Source organism: Labrus mixtus, chromosome 8 (assembly GCF_963584025.1).
Source record: "Labrus mixtus chromosome 8, fLabMix1.1, whole genome shotgun sequence".
Classification (NCBI taxonomy): Eukaryota; Metazoa; Chordata; class Actinopteri; order Labriformes; family Labridae; genus Labrus; species Labrus mixtus.
Window position 1 is genome coordinate 30,271,635 of NC_083619.1, and position 24,127 is coordinate 30,295,761.

The 24,127-nt window shown below is 39.5% G+C and overlaps 1 protein-coding gene and 5 gene segments (V, D, J or C); all 6 read right to left on the reverse strand.

Annotated features, from left to right (window-relative positions):
• Positions 1 to 1,986: 1,986 nt before the first annotated feature.
• LOC132979620 (T cell receptor alpha variable 9-2-like) lies at positions 1,987 to 2,990 on the reverse strand. The segment is given in 2 exon segments: positions 1,987 to 2,514; positions 2,759 to 2,990. Coding segments are annotated over 2 exon segments (543 nt in total).
• A 4,327-nt stretch (positions 2,991 to 7,317) lies between these two features.
• On the reverse strand, positions 7,318 to 8,350 carry LOC132979616 (T cell receptor alpha variable 9-1-like). The segment is given in 2 exon segments: positions 7,318 to 8,089; positions 8,226 to 8,350. Coding segments are annotated over 2 exon segments (423 nt in total).
• Positions 8,351 to 12,650: 4,300 nt separating this feature from the next.
• LOC132979617 (T cell receptor alpha variable 12-3-like) lies at positions 12,651 to 13,560 on the reverse strand. The segment is given in 2 exon segments: positions 12,651 to 13,036; positions 13,283 to 13,560. Coding segments are annotated over 2 exon segments (411 nt in total).
• A 26-nt stretch (positions 13,561 to 13,586) lies between these two features.
• LOC132979618 (immunoglobulin kappa variable 1-39-like) lies at positions 13,587 to 14,488 on the reverse strand. The segment is given in 2 exon segments: positions 13,587 to 14,302; positions 14,421 to 14,488. Coding segments are annotated over 2 exon segments (444 nt in total).
• A 731-nt stretch (positions 14,489 to 15,219) lies between these two features.
• Positions 15,220 to 16,217, reverse strand: LOC132979619 (T cell receptor alpha variable 38-1-like). The segment is given in 2 exon segments: positions 15,220 to 15,986; positions 16,122 to 16,217. Coding segments are annotated over 2 exon segments (423 nt in total).
• Positions 16,218 to 21,115: 4,898 nt separating this feature from the next.
• Positions 21,116 to 22,410, reverse strand: LOC132978504 (uncharacterized). The gene is made up of 3 exons (XM_061043709.1): positions 22,268 to 22,410; positions 21,833 to 22,170; positions 21,116 to 21,609 (listed from the first exon to the last, which is right to left on the reverse strand). Exons 1-3 carry the CDS (start codon positions 22,311 to 22,313, stop codon positions 21,139 to 21,141), a joined length of 855 nt encoding a protein of 284 aa, XP_060899692.1. The 5' UTR covers positions 22,314 to 22,410; the 3' UTR covers positions 21,116 to 21,138.
• Between the last annotated feature and the right edge of the window lie 1,717 nt (positions 22,411 to 24,127).

Consider the following 24,127-nt stretch of genomic DNA (forward strand, 5'->3'; position numbering starts at 1 on the left):
GAGTTTCTAACTGAATTTGCAGAATTTTTATTAGATTTAGTCCTTAGCAGTGATAGAATAATTGTTGTAGGTGACTTCAATATCCATGTGGATGTTGAAAATGATAGCCTGAGCACAGCTTTCATGTCACTATTAGACTCTATTGGTTTCACCCAGGGTGTAAACGAACCTACTCATCGTTTTAACCACACCCTGGATCTTGTTTTAGCTTATGGCATTGAAATCCAAAACCTTACAGTTTTCCTAGAAAATCCTCTTCTATCAGACCATTTCCTTATTACTTTCGACTTTGTCCTACCAGAATTACCTCTGCTTAATAAAAATGTGCTCTCTAGAAGTTTATCTGATAGTGCTGTAGCTAGAAGTTGGTTTGAATCCTACTTATCAGACCGATCTCAGTTTGTACATGTTAATGATAAGTCCTCTATGCACACCAAAGTTAGCAATGGAGTGCCACAAGGTTCAGTGCTTGGACCAATTCTCTTTACATTATATATGTTTCCTCTGGGAAATATTATGAGGAAACACTCCATACAGTTTCATTGTTATGCAGATGATACTCAGCTTTATGTATCAATGAAGCCCGATGGCACCAGTCAGTTATGTCAGCTAGAAACGTGCCTTAAGGACGTTAGGACCTGGATGACCAGAAATGTTTTGCTACTTAACTCAGACAAGACTGAAGTTATTGTGCTAGGCCCTAAAAACCTCAGAGAGACTTTTTCTAGTGATTTGACTGTCCTTAATGACATCAGCCTGGCATCTAGCACCACTGTTAGGAATCTAGGAGTTCTATTTGATCAAGATATGTCTTTTAGCTCTCACATCAGGCAAATTTCAAGAACAGCCTATTTTCACCTTCGTAATATATCCAAGATCAGGAATATCCTGTCGCAAAGTGATGCAGAGAAACTAGTTCATGCATTTGTTACCTCCAGATTGGATTATTGTAATTCTCTTTTGTAAGGGTGCTATGGTGGATCTCTAACGACTCTTCAACTAGTCCAGAACGCTGCAGCTCGTGTATTGACTAGAACTAGGAAAAGGGACCACATTACTCCTGTGTTGGAAGATTTCTGCCTTTTAACAAGGCAGTTTTTTCTTACCACTGTAACTTTTGCTGCTTTGCTAAAGTGCTCATGATGGATAGGCCGGGTCTTTGTAATATAGCATAAGTAACGTATTTTACCTGCTTTTTGTAACATAACAATGAGTAAGGTCTTTTTACCTGCTCTTTTGTAATATTAAAAGACAAAGAGTAAGGTATTTTACCTGCTTTTTATAAAGTGTCTCGAGATAACACTTGTTATGAGTTGACGCTATACAAATAAAAATTGATAGATTGATTGAAATTGATTTCCGAGAACCGTGCTGAGCAACTGACCAGTTACGGCTGAGCCAACAGGCTGACCAATCAGATCAGACTTGGCACACGTGGGGACTCTGAACGTGGGCACTTCAGAGCCTTAGAGAGAGAGTCAGAAGGGAGCCGGTGCATGGAGCGGCAGTACAGAACTTTAGCTATTGTGAACGTACTTTAGAAGGTACATAGATTAAATATATGAACCCCAAAAAGGGAATAATATAGGCTCTTTAACCAACACAAAGGAAACCTGATCAAATTATTTTAACAATATCATGGTCAGCCTGTAATTAAAAACTGAGAGGACCCGGGATTGAACCCTGTGGAACACCTCAAAAAATGGCAGCCTCCGAAGAACAAAAGAGAAGAGAGAAGAGAAGAGAGAAGAACATTTCTGAATTGAGAAACATCAAACTTTCATCATGACATATCATAGAAGTTTGTCAGTGTGTGACTCCCTCTAGTGGATGTTGTGGAGTATTGTGTTGTCGATACCAGAAGAAATAATCACCAGTTGACAGTTCAGAGTAACTGTATGACAGAGTAACAGTGCTGCCTTCTAAACTGTACTCTTCATTTTTAACTGGAGTGAGCTCTTCATAGCTGGATTCTAAAAAAGAAGATATGATACAGAATCGTATGTTATTGAAATTCAACTCTTAATGCAACACAATCCATCACACCTCAAAAATCTATTGTTTTAATTCAACTTATTATTCAAATTATTTCCCTAAACACCCACATTTTCCTTTACATACATACCCTCTTGTGGATGTTGTGGAGTATTGTGTTGTCTTCTCTCCAGAGGTTTTTGTACAGAGTTGTGGTGTTTCCTGTCACTGTGGGCTGCAGAGCACAGTAGTACACAGCAGAGTCAGTCAGTGCAGCAGAGGAGATCTTTAGATCCAGACGGTTTCTCTCCTCATTCAGTTTAACAGTCAGTCGAGGGTGTGGAGGTTTTGCTGTCACTACAGTTTGATCTGAAGTGTCGATGATCAGGAGAAGGAACTGAGGAGCTGATCCAGGATACTGTTGATACCACTGGAGATTATTAGCTTTAACTGAGTATTTACAGGACAGAGTAACACTGTGACCCTCTGATGAAAACACTTCAGCACTGCTGGCAGTAATATCATCCTCCAAGGTGTTACCTGATGGAGACAAACACATGATGTTTCAACATCAGACATATTGTAGTTTAAAGATGTCACACAATAAACATCTTGTGTTCAAACAAACAATACAAGAAACAGTCATCAGTAAAGAAGTGTTGTTTTCTAGAAAGTGTTTTTGAAATGTTAAATTGATCTGTTGCTGATCCAAAAATTCATACTGGATCTGAAATTCTTTAAAAGCTTCTTTGTCATTTAGATTTCTTATTAAACACAAACATACCCAGGAGAGTTAAAATGAAGATAATAGTGAGTTGTTCCATGTTTGTAGAGATGAGACGCTGTAAGTGAAGAACAAGTATGAGTAAGTTTGGTGAGCTGTTTGGTCTGATGTTCACAGCTTGATTTAAAGAGATCTCTGTCATCAGGCTCCTCTGCAGTCAGGAGGAGGAGACTCTTTAAACTACTCTAATTCCTTAAAGGTTTTATCACAACTGTATCATGAATGAAGTAATCATAGGTTTATCAGTGTGTGACTCCCTCTAGTGGATGTTGTGGAGTATTGTGTTGTCTTCTCTCCAGAGGTTTTTGTACAGAGTTGTGGTGTTTCCTGTCACTGTGGGCTGCAGAGCACAGTAGTACACAGCAGAGTCAGTCAGTGCAGCAGAGGAGATCTCCAGATGAAACTCATTAGACTGTTTGTCGTGTCTTGTAGACAACTTCCCTGTTTTCTCTGAATATCCTCCTATGAGATGTTGTGGAGATGAACCTGATTTCTGCTGATACCAGTAGAGGTAGGTGACAGAGCCTGAATAGTTGCAGGAGAGAGTCACATTTTCTCCATCAACAGCCATCATTACCTCTCTGAATGGTGTCACTAATTCCTCAGAGGATCCTAAAGAGAAATACATATATTTCACTGTGACTGTAGTTGTCTATCTGGACACACATGTTTCATGTCTTAGATCTTACTAAGTCTTTTCAGTACTTACCAGTATGAAAGAATACTATCATCATCCAAACCAAAGGAAGCTGCATTGTTGTTCCTGTGATAAATGAACAGTAGAGAGAACACAGCAGCTCTTCTGTTCCAAAGTGACACTGTTCATATTCATTTGTGTAGCTCCTCCTCTTAACACTTACATCTCAAATGTAGTAACATAGGGGCATCTATGACTGGATTAAGATAAGATCTGTTCATCAATAACAACAAAAGAGAAACTAGACTAAATTATTTTAAATCAAATTCAACCTACAAATAAAAATGACCAGGCCTCGAACTCAACCCTGTGGTACACCACGAGGAATCACAGCCAAAGAAGAACGTGTTTATCAAAGACAGAAAAAAAGAAACTGACTTCTAATTTTGTGAAACAAACTGTTTATGATGGTGCTTTATTCTAATGATTTGATCCAGATTAAATATGATGACAAACCATCACATCATATTAACTTTTTGTATATTAAGAGCTTCATTTAAATATATAGTTTGCAAACTAAATTCATGTTACATTCAAACAGTTCTGGATATGTGGAGAGCACCTGTCAGAGATCTTCTTTATCATCACTACAAAACAGTCGAGCCTACATCTCCATACCTACAGTTGATGTTTATCAGTGTGTGACTCCCTCTAGTGGATCTTGTGGAGTATTGTGTTGTCTTCTCTCCAGAGGTTTTTGTACAGAGTTGTGGTGTTTCCTGTCACTGTGGGCTTCACAGCACAGTAGTACACAGCAGAGTCAGTCAGTGCAGCAGAGGAGATCTGTAGATCCAGATGTTTTTTATCCCCCCTCACTGAAACAGACAGTCCTGAGATGGGTTCTGAAAGTGGTCCTGTTGATATGTGAGAGGCGATAAACTGTGGTTGTTTTCCTGGATATTGTCGATACCAGAAGAAATAATCACTGCCATCAGCTTGTTTGGAGTAATTATATGACAGAGTGACGGTGCTGTCTTCTAAACTGTGCTCTTCATTCTTAACTGGAGTGAGTTCTTCACAGCTGACACCTAAAAAAGATGAAGCCAAAGAAATTATTCAAAGTCACATGTCATTGAATCTTTTAATAAACAAACATAAATCTACATCTAACATATTTAATGTTATAATGACAGCTGTTGTCCAAACTGAAATACTCTTTATTTTCAAAATCACAACACACTGTCCATTTATTACATACATACCTATGAGAGCTGAGAAGAACAAAATAACAGTGAGTTGTTCCATGTTTGTAGAGGTGAGATGCTGTAACTGAATGTTCAGTATGATTCAGTTTTGTGAGTAGAGTTTGGTCTGATGTTCACAGCTGGAATCAAACAGTTCTCTGTCATCAAACACCTCTGCAGTCATTGGGAGGAGACTCATCTGTTGAACTAGTTTCATTTCTGAATTGAGAAACATCAAGCCTTCATCATGACATACCATAGAAGTTTATCAGTGTGTGACTCCCTCTAGTGGATGTTGTGGAGTATTGTGTTGTCTTCTCTCCAGAGGTTTTTGTACAGAGTTGTGGTGTTTCCTGTCACTGTGGGCTGCAGAGCACAGTAGTACACAGCAGAGTCATTCGGTGCAGCAGAGGAGATCTGTAGATCCAGATGGTTCTTTCCAGACACTTTAGTCGAGAACTCTGAGTCTGATTTGAGAGAGTCTGCTGGTCTTGAAGAATTAAGTCCAGAGATATACAGAATAAACTCTGGTGGTTTTCCTGCATGTTGACGATACCAGAAGAAATGATCACCACTAGAAACAGTCTTGGAGTATCTGTAGGACAGAGTTATAGTGCTGTCTTCTGAACCGAACACTTCATTCTTGACTGGAGTGAGATCATCACAGATAACACCTGAAGGAACAATAACACGTACTGTCTTTAATGTGATTTCCAGTAGGAACAAAGAAGTGCTTCTGATTCAAAATCATCTTTTTTAATGAATAAAGCTCTGATATTCTTAATGACCTACCTGTTAATGTGAGCAGAAACAAAGTCACAAACTGACTCAAATATACTGAAAGCATCTTTAAACATAAAGAGTCTCCTCTTGTATAAACCACCTTTGTGAAAGTTTGTCTTTTTGGTCGTTGAGTCACAGTTTGACTCCTCCCTTTAACCCCTCCCTCCACTCAACTCTACAATCATCTTTGTTTGTCTCTTATGTAGGACTGTACTGTAGTGAGGACTCAAACCACCCTGCAACAGATCAAGAGATTTCCATTTGGAGAGACAGGACTCAAATTCAGAATTGATTCTAAAGTCAAAAATGCATATTCCCAGAAAGAGAGAGAGAAAAGTGACTGAATTTATGTACTAATTTAGTTGATATGCTGTAAATTTGCATGGTTCATGTATCTGCTGCACATTTGCTGTTTATGCATTTGTCATGTCTCTCTGTTGCACAGTTTTAGATATGTTTTTAACATGTATATGTTACAGGTCTCAAAATGAGATCCCATAAGCAGATGAGAATTTCTGTATAAACAGAAGAAAAGAATGAGACAGGCAACTGTGCTTCTATTCAGTTCAGCTTCACTCGGTAGAATCTTTATGAAACAGTATTCAAAATAAATGCTTCTTTTTCTGACACTTTGTGTTTTGTTTTCTGTATTCTAATAGTGCATCATTAATACAGAATTCACAACATCACAAATAATCACAATACAAACTGTCGATCAATTCCATATCTGGTTTTCAAGATAAAACTTATATTTACGGTTTCTACAAAATAATCCTATATGCTACGGGTGTTTAACGACATAAACACACATTTAATCAGCTCTATAACTGAACTAGAGTTTACTTTTACTCTAAAACTACTTGAGGACAATATTAACCTCAGCTGTATAATTTCCCGGGCTATTAAAAGGTAATTGAATGTAACCTCACTCACAGATGTAAATAAAGGGAGACTAGCATGTTGCTCCTAGTACAATAGCTGAAGACTGACAACTATAACTCCTTATAACATTGAAACCGTACACATATGACAATAACAACAATATCCATAACCTTCAGAACACTTAATCACACTGTTAATATAATATCTGTTTTGAAATGAGATGTGCACGAGCTAATTTAAATCAACACAAAAGACACGACGATCACCGGCGCCATCTTGGCCCGCACGCGGTAACCTTAGCATAGTATCTACTAGTTCACAAACACATAAAGTTCAACTACCTTTACAAATGTGATGTAGAATGTTTCCTTTGTGTTTATCAATATTTATATGCATTTACACATGTGTTTTAACCATACAAACCTGTATAAACAGAAGAAAAGAATGAGACAGGCAACTGTGCTTCTATTCAGTTCAGCTTCACTCGGTAGAATGAGGAAGAAACGAGAGTCCCGTAACAAAGACAGTCCATGCATGGGAGAAGCCCAGCGCCACACTGCCTCCTGCTGGCGACACTGAAGTGTACTGTTATCTGGCTATTATAGCACATATTAGTTGCTTTCCTGGCAATATTATTCCAAAATAAAAACATAGATACATTACATGACAACATATACTTTCTGATACGTGTGACAGCGTCTGGCGTCGGCTTCTTTTTCAGACCTGCACAATGAAAGCGATACTACCTACAGATGCATCAAACTCATTCTTCATTACACAGACTAATGAAGGCAACATTCAACAAATAATTAATCTAATACCTCTCAGGCTAAAGATATGTTTGGATTAGATACTGAATTCATAAATAAGCATTCTCCACTTATAAAGCCCCTAACACACATCACAGGTGACGGTAAAGTTTTGGGAGCAGTATTTCTAGACCTGAAAGAGGCCTTTGATACTGTAAACCATGACTTGATTTATAATACTCAAAAAAATCTACATTTCTGTAATCAAGCTCTCAGGTGATTTAAGTCATGTCTGGAATTTTGAAAGCAATGAGTTAAAATCAATAGTTCAATATCATCCCCTCAACACTGTAATGTTGGCGTACCACAAGGCTCCATTCTGGGGCCGCTGCTCTTTTGCCTATACATTAACCAACTACCAGACAGCTGTGAAGATGTTTGTTGCCAGTTGTATGTCGACGATGCAATCATCCACGTGTCATCAAAGACCCCATGACAGGCTGCTGAGTTGTTAAATAGGCAATTGGTCAGTGTGTCATAACAGCTAAAAAGTGACGTCTTAACTTTAAACTGTGCTCCTCCTTGAAATGTAAGAAAAGCTCAAGTTTTGATATTTCAATCAGACTATGAACAGTATGTTTGAACAGTGACTTTCTCTAGTGGATGTGGGAGAGTATTGTGTTGTCTTCTCTCCAGAGGTTTTTGTACAGAGTTGTGGTGTTTCCTGTCACTGTGGGCTTCAGAGCACAGTAGTACACAGCAGAGTCATTCAGCTGAAGCTTCTGGATCTTCAGAGGAACTGATGTACCATTTTTTGCAGCTTTAAATCTGTCTTCCGAGATCCCAGGAGCATTTCCTGAAAAACTTCCATAGCTTTTCCACAGGTACTTTGGGAAATCACCCATTTCTTGTCTGTACCAGAACAAAGAGGGGGTTGTGTCAGTTGTCTCAAATTTACAATCAAGTGTGACTGTGTCTCCTTCAGAAGCAAAGACATCTTCTGTTGGCTGGATCACTCTGTCTTCTCCTTTACACTCTGAGAAAAATAGAACATGAGGAGGGAGAGATTAATTGTTGCCAAAAATACTTACTAGGTTAGAAAAGTTACATAGCTAGAGAATCAGACACACAAACATGTACAGAGTAATCAGAATATGTTCTTTGTCTCTCACCTAATAAAAGAGCAGCCAGAATAATCCACAGCCAAAGTTCCATCTCTACAACAAGGTTTAAACCAACAGGAGGAACTCTCTGATGTTCAACATTCAGAGTGAGAAAAGTTCTCTTCCTTGCAGCAGTTTGTATTGATAGAAAGGTTGAACTCAGTGCAGAGGTGATGAACCTCCTACCTGATAATGTCGCCCTCAAGTGGAGTAAAAACATTAAATAGATCAGATCAGTTCTTCTGCAGTGAGCCTGCTGGTTCTGTATGCTTACATAATGCATCAACCTACAACTATGATGCAAATGTGCAGAAGTGTGTCCCAGACCCACCGTCCATCCTTCACCTCTGGGAGAGACTTCCAAGTTTCCAAGCAGTCTTCTTTCCTCTGCCAGCACATACAGAAACAGTACCATTAAATCTGTGTGTCATCCTGTCGCTCCTGGTTGAGGTCCGTTGTGGATCCGGAGAAGGTCTTCTTCCAGGGATGCATAGCCACTATTACAGGTTGGTTGGTTGATCTGAGTGGACTCTATAAAGATTCATCTGTTAATACATGACAGGGGACACAAATGTTTCAGTTGATGCTGTGTGGTGGCTTGGATTGCTTGGATGTAGAGGTCTAGGTCTGATCTATCAGGATATGTCACTTTTAAAGGGTTGTGACAAAAACACCATCGCAGGAGAGGATTCTGAAAAAGATGCAGATGAAATCAACCCAGCACCAACCACCATACCACATTTAACATCCAGAGTATCATCTTGAAGGGGTCATTAACAGACAAACCATGCTGATTTTTTTAATGGATTTCACATACCAAAATCCTTTGGGGTTTCATACACATTCATTGGTTAAAGTTGTTAGGACAAAATGAAAACGTCCTTCCTCAACATCACTTCATTAGGCTGTATTTAATATAATTGAAGGGTGCTGTGAATTCTGATGACATCACCGGGGGCCATATTCAAACTCATTAACTCTTAAGAACAGTTTAAGTAAATGATTGTACAGAACTAGAGTTCAGTCAGGACCACTTTGTCAAGACAAAAATACTTTATTGCAATTATTTATATTTAGCGGTTGTTCTGGATCTCCCTGCCCGTCCACATCTTTACATGGAAAGCATTAGGCAGGAACAGCACACATTCCTGCCCTCCCCGTGCATACAAGGAAAGCTTAAGGCAGGGAGAGAAGCAGCACACCCAAACAGAGCAGGCATCAATGACAACAGCATGACATTGATTAAGTCAGAACAGAATAAAAGGAGGAGCTGGGATGGAGGAGGTTTGTAAATGTAGCTTGCAGAGGGAGCAGCAAAGAGTAGGCAGTCTAGAGCAGTTATAATAATGCGTCATAAGTACTATTTGGCCAATAGGATGCTTTGAAGCAAATCAGCTGATGAGGTTTGCTTGAGATCAGCTGTTACCAAAATCTCTGGCATAAAAGAAGAGCGTGACTCTGTGGCCTGCCTGAACTAATGCTACGCTACATTTTTGTGATATCTCCAATACAGAAAACCACAACAATTAGCTAGCTGGCTTTAGCATTATTTCATATTTCTTTGTACTTTGATACACATAACCACACCCAAATACATATTTAACTCTGAGAAACATTTATTAGCTAGTTCTAATTGACTTCACAGAGGGATTAGCTTGCTACTGGGCTAGTTACATTAGCTACCTAACTTTCAAGCATTATCTACTTTGTGATTCATTTTGAGTAGTTATTTGATGACACTTGTTATGATTTGGTGCTATACAAAATGTGTAGTTAGTAGCTGAGTATTTAATTCCCTCAGTGTCTCATCAGCAGCTGTAACCACAGAGACTCTGATCAAACAGGAATCATCACAATCCATCTGACATGAAGCTGTGGTTTGAATCCCACTTCCCTCCTCTTTGAAGAGTAGTCAGATATCTGTGTTCAGGTTTTTGTACAGCCTCTTCTACACTTTGTATCACTGTGTTTCTAAAGCACAGTAGTAGAGAGCTGTGTCTTCAGGGGTTAGCTTTCTAATGGTCAGTTCAGTTGAGCTGCTTGATGTTTGAGACTCATATCGTTTATCTGGAATATATTCATCACTATTTGATCTGGCTCCTTTCCAGAGTATAAACTGAGGTGCCTGGAGGTCAGAATGATGTCTGTACCAGTAGAGGTAAACATACTGGTCTGTTGTCTCATAGTTACATCTGAGTGTGACAGATTCTCCTTCTGTTCCACTGACTTCATCAACTTCAGGAGAGATTTTGTCTCCAGCTGTTGGTCCTGTAAAAAGTGTAGAAATGGACAACATGAGACTAAACATTGTTAGTGAGGCTGAAGGGAAGACAGTGAATAGTGTCAACTCTACAGTTATAGTCAGAACAGACACATGTCAACAGTTCAGAGATTCCTGCTCTGAACTCCAGTTTACTTATTTAATAAATAGAATCATTAAAATGTGTTGTTATTTTTATCTCACCTAATAAAAGAGCAGACAGAATAATCCACAGCCAAAGTTCCATCTCTACAACAAGGTTTAAACCAACAGGAGGAACTCTCTGATGTTCAACATTCAGAGTGACGTTTGTTCTCTTCTCAGCAGAAGTTATTATTCAAAGACAGGTTGAGCTCAGTATCTGGGTTTTGTACCACCTACTAGATAATGTCGCCCTCTAGTGGAGGTTGATGCTGTCTAGTTGAGGTAAACATGTCAGGAGAGCAATGTGGGAGAAGTCTTCCAGCTGTTTGTAAAGACTGTGAATGTTTGGAACAGCAGAACTTCATGTTATAAAGTGGTTGAATCTATGACTGGATTTTAATAGAATCTAAAACTGGATCAATTCTTATCAGAAACTGGATCAAGTTATTTAAGATGACCTCATTTTCTACATCATGTCTTTAGTTTTAATCACTGTTCAGATGATCTGGAGTCTCATTTATAAAAGAGTGCGTAGAATCCATACTAAAAATGTACGTGCGCCAAAAATCCGGAAATGACGTGCGCACAAAATGATTCAGATTCATGAAACCGTTCGTACGCACACTTCCACGCAATGTTCCCTTTATAAATCACGATCCACCTGGAAATGTGCGCACGTATATTAGTCCCATGTTCTGCCCTCTACACGCCCACAATCAACCATAAACGCTCAACGCAAAGCAGCTCGTGAATGAAAATGCAAACAAACGAGGGGGCGGAGCTAAGGTTTCCAGCGCTGGATCGCGGTGAAACCCGGAACTTCAGACAAAGAAACGAAACTTTCTGATTCAGAAACGGAGGAGTTTGTGAATGAAGTGAAGGATAAAATGGACATATGGATAGTTTACTGCAGCAGGAGGATCATGAACTGAAGAACAATCAGAGAGAGACACCACGTCGCTGCTGCATTCACCCAATCAGAGAGAGACACCACGTCGCTGCTGCATTCACCCAATCAGAGAGTGACACCACGTCGCTGCTGCATTCACCCAATCAGAGAGTGACACCACGTCGCTGCTGCATTCACCCTGTCCTCCTACAGCGCCAAAACATCCACCGTTCATCATTACGCACGAGTAGATCTGCAATGTTTACATGTTAACAGGACCCACACTCACGTCTTCATATTGTCAGAGTGCTCACGTCAGTCAGCAGTCTCCCTCACTCTATCATATTAGTAATCAAAGGTTTGATCAACGAACAAAAACGTTTGATTGTTGGTCCTTTTTTTCGTGGTAAACTCCGTCTGCTCTGTGACTCATTATGAGGATATATAGACATAATGATCGTGTCAGAGACGACCTGACTTAAAGTCCACACTTGAATTATTTACAGAATAAATACGTGCAGCTGATGAAGATGTGCTGAGTCTGGAGGAGGTGAAATGTGTGAAGCCACCGCCGTGTCTCTGTGCGCTCTGTGCGTCTTTATTAAAACTAAAAACCACACTTGATGATAAATGCTCAATATTTAAAGATATTAATGAAAACTGGAGGCTCTATGGTCTTTGTGTTAGTCAAATTTTTAACTGTAATCAGTGATTACATTACATTTTAATTTTATATTTATATATTGTCATACTGAAAGTGACTTATCGGAAACGGCTCACTACATGCACGATTATAGCCTAAATAAAATCATCTGTTTGAATGATTCTGATGACGTGGATCTGTCAGTAAAGTTTGATATTTAGTTAAATAAAATGTGTTAGAGACATCAGTATGTATCTGCAGGCTTCAATTCACCACTTCACCGTCTGTGTCGATGATTTCCCCTGCCTCCAGAATGAACGTACACCTGGGTCAGTGTTTGCTTACTGGTGCACACATTTTACCGTCAGGTTTGTTTTTATAGATCACAAACTTTGTGTGGGAAAAGGCGTACGCCAGTTTCAGACCCCGTTTTGTGCGTACGCAACGGTTATAAATAAGACCCCTGGTCTGTATCATTACATACCATCGTAGTTTGTCAGTGTGTGACTCCCTCTAGTGGATGTTGTGGAGTATTGTGTTGTCTTCTCTCCAGAGGTTTTTGTACAGAGTTGTGGTGTTTCCTGTCACTGTGGGCTGCAGAGCACAGTAGTACACAGCAGAGTCAGTCAGTGCAGCAGAGGAGATCTCCAGATTTACTCGTTTCTCCGTTTTGTTAATGTAAGCTGAGAAATCAGAATCTGTTGGATGAATCGATCCTCCCTCTGTGATGTAGAGCAGGAACTCTGGTCTGGATCTCTGGTTTTCTCTGTACCACTGGATGTTCTGGATTTGACCATCATATCTACAGGTCAGGTTGATGTTTCCTCCCTCTTCAACTTTTTCTTCAGTTCTTTCTGGGTTTATGCTGTTCATGGAGCCCAGGGCTGCAAAATAAGTATTATACATGTCTGTTAGTCTGCAAGAGATTCAGACATCAAGAGACTGAAAATCAGTCCTTTACTTCATCAGTCATCTTTGATCATTTTGAGATTCATGAAGAAAACAAAAGTCTTTTTCTATCAGTGGAATTTGTAGCTCCCACAGATAAACATCTACTTTGAAATAGTTGTTCAGATATCTGGTCTAAACAGCAGGTGAAATTAGAGTTTGATGTGTGTTGTAACACTCACCTATAAAGTGAGAGCAAAGTAAAAAGAGGTAAAGCAGCATGTCTTTGGAGTTGTTGAAGACAAACAGACAGCAGATGAGTAATGTTCTTCTAAACTAAACAGCCTCTGTGCTGCACAGATGTTCTCCTCTACTTTGACATGGTTTTAATTTGACTTCCTCAAACTTTTCTGCTCTGGAGATATATACAATCTCATTGGTTTGCCTCAGTGGGCGGGGCCAGAGGAACACCTTATTTAGAACTTGAACTTGTTTTTAACTGGAGGCCATTGTGAGTTCTCCCACATTTGAGGTGCTGTAAAGGAAGAACTAGTATGAGTTGGTGCTGAGTTGTTCGGTCTGATGTTCACAGCTTGATTAAAAGAGTTCTCAATCAATCTTTATTTGTATAGCACCAATTCATAACAAATGTTATCTGAAGACACTTTACAAAAGAGCAGGTAAAAGACCTTACTCATTGTTATATTACAAAGACCCAGTTCTCTGTCATAAGGCTCCTCTGCAGTCAGTAGGAGGAGACTCATATCAAATCATTTTCATTTCTGAAGAGTTTTATCACAACTGTATCATGAGGGGAAAGAATCTAGACTGTATCAACACATACAACTAAAGTTTATCAGAGTGTGACTCCCTCTAGTGGATGTTGTGGAGTATTGTGTTGTCTTCTCTCCAGAGGTTTTTGTACAGAGTTGTGGTGTTTCCTGTCACTGTGGGCCTCAGAGCACAGTAGTACACAGCAGAGTCAGTCAGTGCAGCAGAGGAGATCTGTAGATCCAGATGGTTCTTTCCAGACACCTTAGTCGAGAACTCTGAGTCTGATTTGAGAGAGTCTGCTGGTCTTGAAGAATTACGCCCAGAGATATACAGAATAAACTCTGGTGGTTTTCCTGGATGTTGTTGATACCAGAAGAAATCATCACCACTAGAAACAGTCTTGGAGTATCTGTAGGACAGAGTTATAGTGCTGTCTTCTGAACCGAACACTTCATTCTTGACTGGAGTGAGATCATCACAGATAACACCTGAAGGAACAATAACACATACTGTCTTTAATGTGATTTCCAGTAGGAACAAAGAAGTGCTTCTGATTCAAAATCATCTTTTTTAATGAATAAAGCTCTGATATTCTTAATGACCTACCTGTTAATGTGAGCAGAAACAAAGTCACAAACTGACTTAAATATACTGAAAGCATCTTTAAACATAAAGAGTCTCCTCTTGTATAAACCACATTTGTGAAAGTTTGTCTTTTTGGTCGTTGAGTCACAGTTTGACTCCTCCCTTTAACCCCTCCCTCCACTCAACTCTACAGTCATCTTTGTTTGTCTCTTATGTAGGACTGTACTGTGGCTGAGGAATGAAACCACGTTGCAACAGGTCAAGAGATTTCCATTTGGAGAGACAGGACTCAAATTCAGAATTGATTAAAGTCAAAAATGCATATTCCCATAAAAGAGAGAGAGAAAAGTGACTGAATTTATGTAGTAATTTAGTTGAGGTGTTGTAAATTTGCATGGTTCATGTATTTGCTGCACATTTGCTGTTTATGCATTTGTCATGTCTCTCTGTTGTACAGTTTTAGATACGTTTTTTACATGTACACTTTCTGATACGTGTGACAGCGTCTGGTGTCGGCTTCTTTTTCAGACCTGCACAATGAAAGCGATACTACCTACAGATGCATCAAACTCATTCTTCATTACACAGACTAATGAAGGCAACATTCAACAAATAATTTATCTAATACCTCTCAGGCTAAAGATATGTTTGGATTAGATACTGAATTCATAAATAAGCATTCTCCACTTATAAAGCCCCTAACACACATCACAGGTGACGGTAAAGTTTTGGGAGCAGTATTTCTAGACCTGAAAGAGGCCTTTGATACTGTAAACCGTGACTTGATTTATAATACTCAAAAAAATCTACATTTCTGTAATCAAGCTCTCAGGTGATTTAAGTCATGTCTGGAATTTTGAAAGCAATGAGTTAAAATCAATAGTTCAATATCATCCCCTCAACACTGTAATGTTGGCGTACCACAAGGCTCCATTCTGGGGCCGCTGCTCTTTTGCCTATACATTAACCAACTACCAGACAGCTGTGAAGATGTTTGTTGCCAGTTGTATGTCGACAATCATCCACGTGTCATCAAAGACCCCATGACAGGCTGCTGAGTTGTTAAATAGGCAATTGGTCAGTGTGTCATAACAGCTAAAAAGTGACGTCTTAACTCTAAACTGTGCTCCTCCTTGAAATGTAAGAAAAGCTCAAGTTTTGATATTTCAATCAGACTATGAACAGTATGTTTGAACAGTGACTCCCTCTAGTGGATGTTTTTGAGTATTGTGTTGTCTTCTCTCCAGAGGTTTTTGTACAGAGTTGTGGTGTTTCCTGTCACTGTGGGCCTCAGAGCACAGTAGTACACAGCAGAGTCATTCAGCTGAAGCTTCTGGATCTTCAGGGGAACAGATTTCCCGTTGATTGCAGCTTTAAATCTGTCTTCCGAGATCCCAGGAGCATTTTCTGCTTTGTTTGAGTAGCATCTCAACATGTATTTTGGAAAGTCCCCTGCTTCTTGTCTGTACCAGAACAAAAAGGGATTTGTGTCAGTGGTCTCAAATGTACAATCAAGTGTGACTGTGTCTCCTTCAGAAGCAAAGACATCTTCTGTTGGCTGGATCACTCTGTCTTCTCCCTTACACTCTGAGAAGAGAACAGAAAGAGGAAGAGATTAATTGATGATAAAAAGGCTTGAGGTTAAATAACTTACCTAGATTTAAGAACAGCCACACAAACACGTGAGGCATAAAGGAAATGTGTTATGCTATAGTTTCTCACCAAATAAAAGAGCAGCCAGAATAATCCACAGCCAAAGTTCCATCTCTACAACAAGGTTTGAACCTACAAGAGACCTGATCTGATGTTCAGCCAGAAGTGTGAGAATAGTTCTCTTTACAGCAGCTGAGGTGATCTGACCCCTTGATAATGTTTCCTCTAGTGGAGATAAAAAATATTACAATTGTGTATAAAAGGGACATCCAGCAGGTTTTGTCCAGACTCTATGAAGGTCTTGAACAGTTTTACAAGATCCCTTCAGCATATAATTAAAAACTGAGAGGACCCAGGAATGAACCCTGTGGAACACCTCAAGAAATAGAAGCCCACAAAGAACAAAAGAAAAACTTCTTTAATAAATATCAAGAAAAAAGAAATCAACACCAGAATCTGTAATGCAGGTTGTTTCCTGAGTTACTTTATTTGAATGATACACTTCAACAGTGGTGAAATTAACACCAGAGTAGATATGATGACAAACAAGATGTACTTAGTTTATCTTTAGAGCATGATGTGGTTTCCTCAGTTGTTGATATGTTTGATGATGAAGAAATTCGCCGTTGACACTGACTTGCTTTCAAAAAGGATTATTTATTAACAAGCAGCATCTCCAGGCTCTCCAGAATTTCAGACACTTCAGACACTTCAAGCACCTGTCAGAGAGGCTCGTTATCAACACTACAAAACTGTCGAGCCTGCATCTCCATACCTACAGTTGAAGTTTATCAGTGTGTGACTCCCTCTAGTGGATGTTGTGGAGTATTGTGTTGTCTTCTCTCCAGAGGTTTTTGTACAGAGTTGTGGTGTTTCCTGTCACTGTGGGCCTCAGAGCACAGTAGTACACAGCAGAGTCAGTCAGTGCAGCAGAGGAGATCTCCAGATGAAACTCATTAGATTGTGTATCATGTTTTGTAGACAACTTCTCTGTTTTCTCTGAATATCCTCCTATGAGAAGTTGTGGAGATGAACCTGATTTCTGCTGATACCAGTAGAGGTTGGTGACAGAGCCTGAATAGTTGCAGGAGAGAGTCACATTTTCTCCATCAACAGCCATCATTACCTCTCTGAATGGTGTCACTAATTCCTCAGAGGATCCTAAAGAGAAAGACATATATTTCACTGTGACTGTAGTTGTCTATCTGGACACACATGTTTCATGTCTTAGATCTTACTAAGTCTTTTCAGTACTTACCAGTATGACAGAATACTATCATCATCCAAACCAAAGGAAGCTGCATTGTTGTTCCTGTGATAAATGAACAGTAGAGAGAACACAGCGGCTCTTCTGTTCCAAAGTGACACTGTTCATATTCATTTGTGTAGCTCCTCCTCTTAACACTTACATCTCAAATGTAGTAACAAAGGGCCATCTATGACTGGATTAAGATAAGATCTGTTCATCAATAACAACAACAAAGAAACTAGACTAAATTATTTTAAATCAAATTCAACCTACAAATAAAAATGACCAGGCCTTGAACTAAACCCTGTGGTACACCACGAGGAATCACAGCCAAAGAAGAACTTCCTCATCAAAGACATAAATTGACTTTGAATTTTGTCGTGCCAACTGTTCATGATGGTGCTTTATTCTAATGATTAAATATGATGACAAACCATCACATCATATTAACTTTTTGTATATTAAGAGCTTCATTTAAATCTATAGTTTGCAAACTAAATGGATCTGGATATGTGGAGAGCACCTGTCAGAGATCTTCTTTATCATCACTACAAAACAGTCGAGCCTACATCTCCATACCTACAGTTGATGTTTATCAGTGTGTGACTCCCTCTAGTGGATGTTGTGGAGTATTGTGTTGTCTTCTCTCCAGAGGTTTTTGTACAGAGTTGTGGTGTTTCCTGTCACTGTGGGCTGCAGAGCACAGTAGTACACAGCAGAGTCAGTCAGTGCAGCAGAGGAGATCTGTAGATCCAGATGTTTTTTATCCTCTCTCACTGTAACAGACAGTCCAGAGACGGAATTGGAAAGTGGTCCTGTTGATGTTTGAGAGGCGATAAATTGTGGTTGTTTTCCTGGATGTTGTCGATACCAGAAGAAATAATCACTAGTTGACAGTTCAGGGTAACTGTATGACAGAGTAACAGTGCTGCCTTCTGAACTGAACTCTTCATTCTTAACTGGAGTGAGCTCTTCATAGCTGGATTCTAAAAAAGAAGATATGATACAGAATCGTATGTTATTGAAATTCAACTCTTAATGCAACACAATCCATCACACCTCAAAAATCTATTGTTTTAATTCAACTTCTTTTACAATTTAGATACACATTATTTCCCTAAGCATCACACATTTTCCTTTACATACATACCTATGAGAGCTGAGCAGAACAAAATAACAGTGAGTTGTTCCATGTTTGTAGAGGTGAGATGCTGTAACTGAATGTTCAGTATGATTCAGTTTTGTGAGTAGAGTTTGGTCTGATGTTCACAGCTGGAATCAAACAGTTCTCTGTCATCAAACACCTCTGCAGTCATTGGGAGGAGACTCATCTGTTGAACTAGTTTCATTTCTAAAGCTCTTCATCACAACAGTCTCATGAGAGGAAATAATCTAGACTCTGTTACAATTCTGATAAAGTTAAACAGTATGTGACTCCCTCTAGTGGATATTGTGGAGTATTGTGTTGTCTTCTCTCCAGAGGTTTTTGTACAGAGTTGTGGTGTTTCCTGTCACTGTGGGCTGCAGAGCACAGTAGTACACAGCAGAGTCAGTCAGCTGAAGCTTCTGGATCTTCAGAGGAACTGATTTCCCGTTGATTGTTGCATTAAATCTGTCTCCTGAGATCCCAGCAGCATTTTCTGAAAATCCTGCATAGCCTTTCCACAGGTACTTTGGGAAATCACCCATTTCTTGTCTGTACCAGAACAAATAGGGGGTCGTTGAAGTCTCAAACTGACAATCAAGTGTGACTGTGTCTCCTTCAGAAGCAAAGACATCTTCTGTTGGCTGGATCACTTTGTCTTCTCCTTTACACTCTGAGAAGAGAACAGAAAGAGGAAGAGATGAATTGTTGATTAATGAAAAAAGGGCTTCAGGTTAAATAAGTTACCTAGCGTTAAGAACAGACACTCAAAACAGAAGGTTATAAACAATTGTTATGCTATAGTTTCTTTCTCACCAAAGAAAAGAGCAGCCAGAATAATCCACAGCCAAAGTTCCATCTCTACAACAAGGTTTAAACCAACAGGAGGAACTCTCTGATGTTCAACATTCAGAATAAGATAACTTCTCTTCTCTGCAACAGTTTTTATCAACAGAGTGGTTCAACACAGTGCAGAAGCAGTTGCCCTCTAGTGGAGGTTCAAAGTTTGGCATTACGGCTTTCAGCAGTTTGACAGCTTGTGTTTTTGTAGAGAGTTGTGGTTTGAGGCATAAGGAAATTATTTCTGAGACTGTAACGTCATCTGGTGAGAATGACAGGAAGAGCTGAGTATCGTCAGCATACGAGTGGTATGAGAAGCTCAGTAGACTGACCCCTCTAAAGTGTGACTGATTTGGGTCATATTCTAGACTCATTTTCATCAATGTGTATGTGATGCTCATGTGGATCCTCCCTCAGTGTCTCATCAGCAGCTGTAACCACAGAGACTCTGATCAAACAGGAATCATCACAATCCATCTGACATGAAGCTGTGGTTTGAATCCCACTTCCCTCCTCTTTGAAGAGTAGTCAGATATCTGTGTTCAGGTTTTTGTACAGCCTCTTCTACACTTTGTATCACTGTGTTTCTAAAGCACAGTAGTAGAGAGCTGTGTCTTCAGGGGTTAGCTTTCTAATGGTCAGTTCAGTTGAGCTGGGTGATGTTTGAGATTCATATCGTTCATCTGGAATATATTTTCTATCAGTCCTTGATCTGGCTCCTTTCCAGAGTATAAACTGAGGTGCCTGGAGGTCAGAATGATGTCTGTACCAGTAGAGGTAAACATTCTGGTCTGTTGTCTCATAGTTACATCTGAGTGTGACAGATTCTCCTTCTGTTCCACTGACTTCATCGACTGTAGGAGAGATTTTGTCTCCAGCTGCTGGTCCTGTAAAAAGTGTAGAAATGGACAACATGAGACTAAACATTGTTAGTGAGGCTGAAGGGAAGACAGTGAATAGTGTCAACTCTACAGTTATAGTCAGAACAGACACATGTCAACAGTTCAGAGATTCCTGCTCTGAACTCCAGTTTACTTATTTAATAAATAGAATCATTAAAATGTGTTGTTCTTTTTATCTCACCAAAGAAAAGAGCAGCCAGAATAATCCACAGCCAAAGTTCCATCTCTACAACAAGGTTTAAACCAACAGGAGGAACTCTCTGATGTTCAACATTCAGAGTGACGTTTGTTCTCTTCTCAGCAGAAGTTATTATTCAAAGACAGGTTGAGCTCAGTATCTGGGTTTTGTACCACCTACTAGATAATGTCGCCCTCTAGTGGAGGTTGATGCTGTCTAGTTGAGGTCACCATGACCAGATCCAGATGCTGTAACCAGCTTTCCTGAGAGTGACCAGCCACTCACTCTCCAGACATATGAGGTAAAGAGAGCACTACTCAACATCAACTGCAACAAAGCAGCCGGGCCTGAAGGCGTTTCAGGACGAGTACTGAAGGCGTTTCAGGACGAGTACTGAAGGCGTTTCAGGACGAGTACTGAAGGCGTTTCAGGACGAGTACTGAAGGCGTTTCAGGACGAGTACTGAAGGCGTGTGCTGACCAGTTCACTACAGTTTTCACACACATCTTCAACCTGTCACTACAGCAAGCCACTGTCCCCATCTGTCTGAAAACCGCAACCATAATCTCAGTACCCAAAACCTCAGCCATCACCAGCATGAACAATTACCGTCCGGTTGTTCTCACCCCGGTGATTATGAAATGCTTTGAGAGACTGGTACTGCCCCATATTAAAGCATGCATCCCTCCTACATCATGTCTTTAGTTTTAATAAGTGTTCAGATGATCTGGTCTGTATTGTTAAATTTGTAGTTTATCAGAGTGTGACTCCCTCTAGTGGATGTTGTGGAGTATTGTGTTGTCTTCTCTCCAGAGGTTTTTGTACAGAGTTGTGGTGATTCCTGTCACTGTGGGCTTCACAGCACAGTAGTACACAGCAGAGTCAGTCAGTGCAGCAGAGGAGATCTGTAGATCCAGATGTTTTTTATCCTCTCTCACTGTAACAGACAGTCCAGAGACTGGATCTGATATAAGTCGTCCTGTTCCTGAGTGAGAGATGATGAACTGTGGTTGTTTTCCTGGATATTGTTGATACCAGTAAAATTCATCTCCAGCTGTTGTTTGTTGTGAGTATCTGTAGGACAGAGTAACAGTACTGTTCTCTAAACTGTACTGTTCGTTCTTCTCTGGAGTGACTTCTTTACAGCTGATACCTGGAGAAAGAATGAACATTTTGTTAATTTGTGTTTTTAAAACTAGAAGATTTATTGTTCTGTAGATACAATGTGGGTTATTTTCATGCTCCTATATCCAACATACCTAATATAATGAAAATATATAGTAGTGAAAAGACACATAGATGCAGTGACTGCATACTGAATAAAGTAATGTGTCAGTGTTATGTATTGCAGTGTGCTGAATATTAAAGTTCCTTTTCTTTGTATAGTTCAGTAACAGTTTAGCTCCTCCTTTCGATCAGACTTTGAAAAGTATGTTTGAACAGTGACTCCCTCTAGTGGATGTTGTGGAGTATTGTGTTGTCTTCTCTCCAGAGGTTTTTGTACAGAGTTGTGGTGTTTCCTGTCACTGTGGGCCTCAGAGCACAGTAGTACACAGCAGAGTCAGTCAGTGCAGCAGAGGAGATCTCCAGATGAAACTCATTAGATTGTTTATCATGTCTTGTAGACAACTTCCCTTGTTTCTCTGAATATCCTCCTATGAGATGTTGTGGAGATGAACCTGATTTCTGCTGATACCAGTAGAGGTAGTTGGCAGAGCCTGAATAGTTGCAGGAGAGAGTCACATTTTCTCCATCAACAGCCATCATTACCTCTCTGAATGGTGTCACTAATTCCTCAGAGGATCCTAAAGAGAAAGACATATATTTCACTGTGACTGTAGTTGTCTATCTGGACACACATGTTTCATGTCTTAGATCTTACTAAGTCTTTTCAGTACTTACCAGTATGAAAGAATACTATCATCATCCAAACCAAAGGAAGCTGCATTGTTGTTCCTGTGATAAATGAACAGTAGAGAGAACACAGCAGCTCTTCTGTTCCAAAGTGACACTGTTCATATTCATTTGTGTAGCTCCTCCTCTCAACACTTACATCTCAAATGTAGTAACATAGGGGCATCTATGCCTGGATTAAGATAAGATCTGATTATCAATAACAACAAAAGAGAAACTAGACAAATTTATTTTAAATCAAATTCAACTTGCAAATAAAAAGGCCGGGCCTAGAACTAAACCCTGTGGTACACCACGAGGAATCACAGCCAAAGAAGAACTTCCTCATCAAAGACAGAAAAAAAAGGAACTGACTTCTAATTTTGTGAAGCCAACTGTTTGTGGTGGTACTTTATTCTAATGATTTGATCCATTTTAAATATGATGACAAACCATCACATCATATTAACTTTTTGTATATTAAGAGCTTCATTTATATCTATAGTTAGCAAACTAAATTCATGTTACATTCAAACCGTTCTGGATATGTGGAGAGCGCCTCTCAGAGAATATTTCAACCCAGTCTCATGTCAAAATGTGTAATACCTACGTTGGTCCACAGCGCAAAACGTAGTAGTTTCACAATAATGGCTCTAAAATTGTGACATGTCTACGTTTCCTTTTGTCTATTCTTTTGTATAGGCATACCTCAGGTCACGTGACTGCCCAGTTTTCCCTTGGCGAAAAAATAAACATGGCGGACATCCCTTCTATTTTAAAATGCAATATTCTAAGATAGTTTGAGCTTTAAGTGTCGTTTTGATAACCTTTCTGGCGACAAATGTACATTGTGTCTTCATAATCTTCGTTCGGTTTATATTTATGATTTTTAGTTTGTTCATTTCTACGAAGATTCTCTCAGGTCTCGATAGAGAAATGTTGGGTTGTTACGTTTTCTACTGTTGCTATGGTGGTTTCTATGGACGCTATCAACAACGAACCGGAAGGAAGTGGACGTTCGGTTCGCTGCTCTTAAGACGGGTTACATCAGACCGTAGACATCAAACTAAGCTCCTATGTAATAAATAATGATTTCTGTTACATTTTTATGGATGTCTTTCATTACAACCAAATTTAATAAAACGATTGGAACAGATCGATGCATATTAGCAACATTATAAACTATAACATGTAACAATCCTTGATACATAAAGACAATACTGTACAGTTTGTGTGATTTATATGATTTTATAATTTTATTTAACAAAATAATCCTGACGAATTAGATTAATACCCGAAAATGCAATCAATAAATTCAACGGCCGGCGATAAGAACTACAAACGGGCGCATGACACTGACATCAGATAATGACGTATTGATAATCGTCACTTGTGAGCGACCTCTTTATTCGATCTTTCAGGGGGTATTTACTGTGTTTTTTAAGGTTGGTTGCAAAAACACATTTTAAATCTGTGTTAACCAAAGATCCCATTCCAGGAATCTAAGCAAAAACCCATTCAAAAAGCCCATTATGCTACATTATGGTCTGCCAGTGTGCTGCTGACATGCGCAATCGTGCAGTCACGCCCACTGTCGGTTTAAAGGCCGAGGGCGCGTTCACTATCGATTCAACATCCCGTGAGATTGGGAACTGTCACCAAAACAAAAATCAACTTCCTAGGTCTCTTCTAAGAGATTTTGTGAGCCCACAAGTCACTTAAGGCCCCACTCTCAATTTGCCAAACCTTTCACAATTGAAACACTTTTATCAAAACATCAAAAAAAAGGGTGTTAAAAAGTGTGCAAATGTTCCAAAAGACAGAGGGTCATTCTCCACTATATGCTTTGTGAACAAGACTGATGTTAAA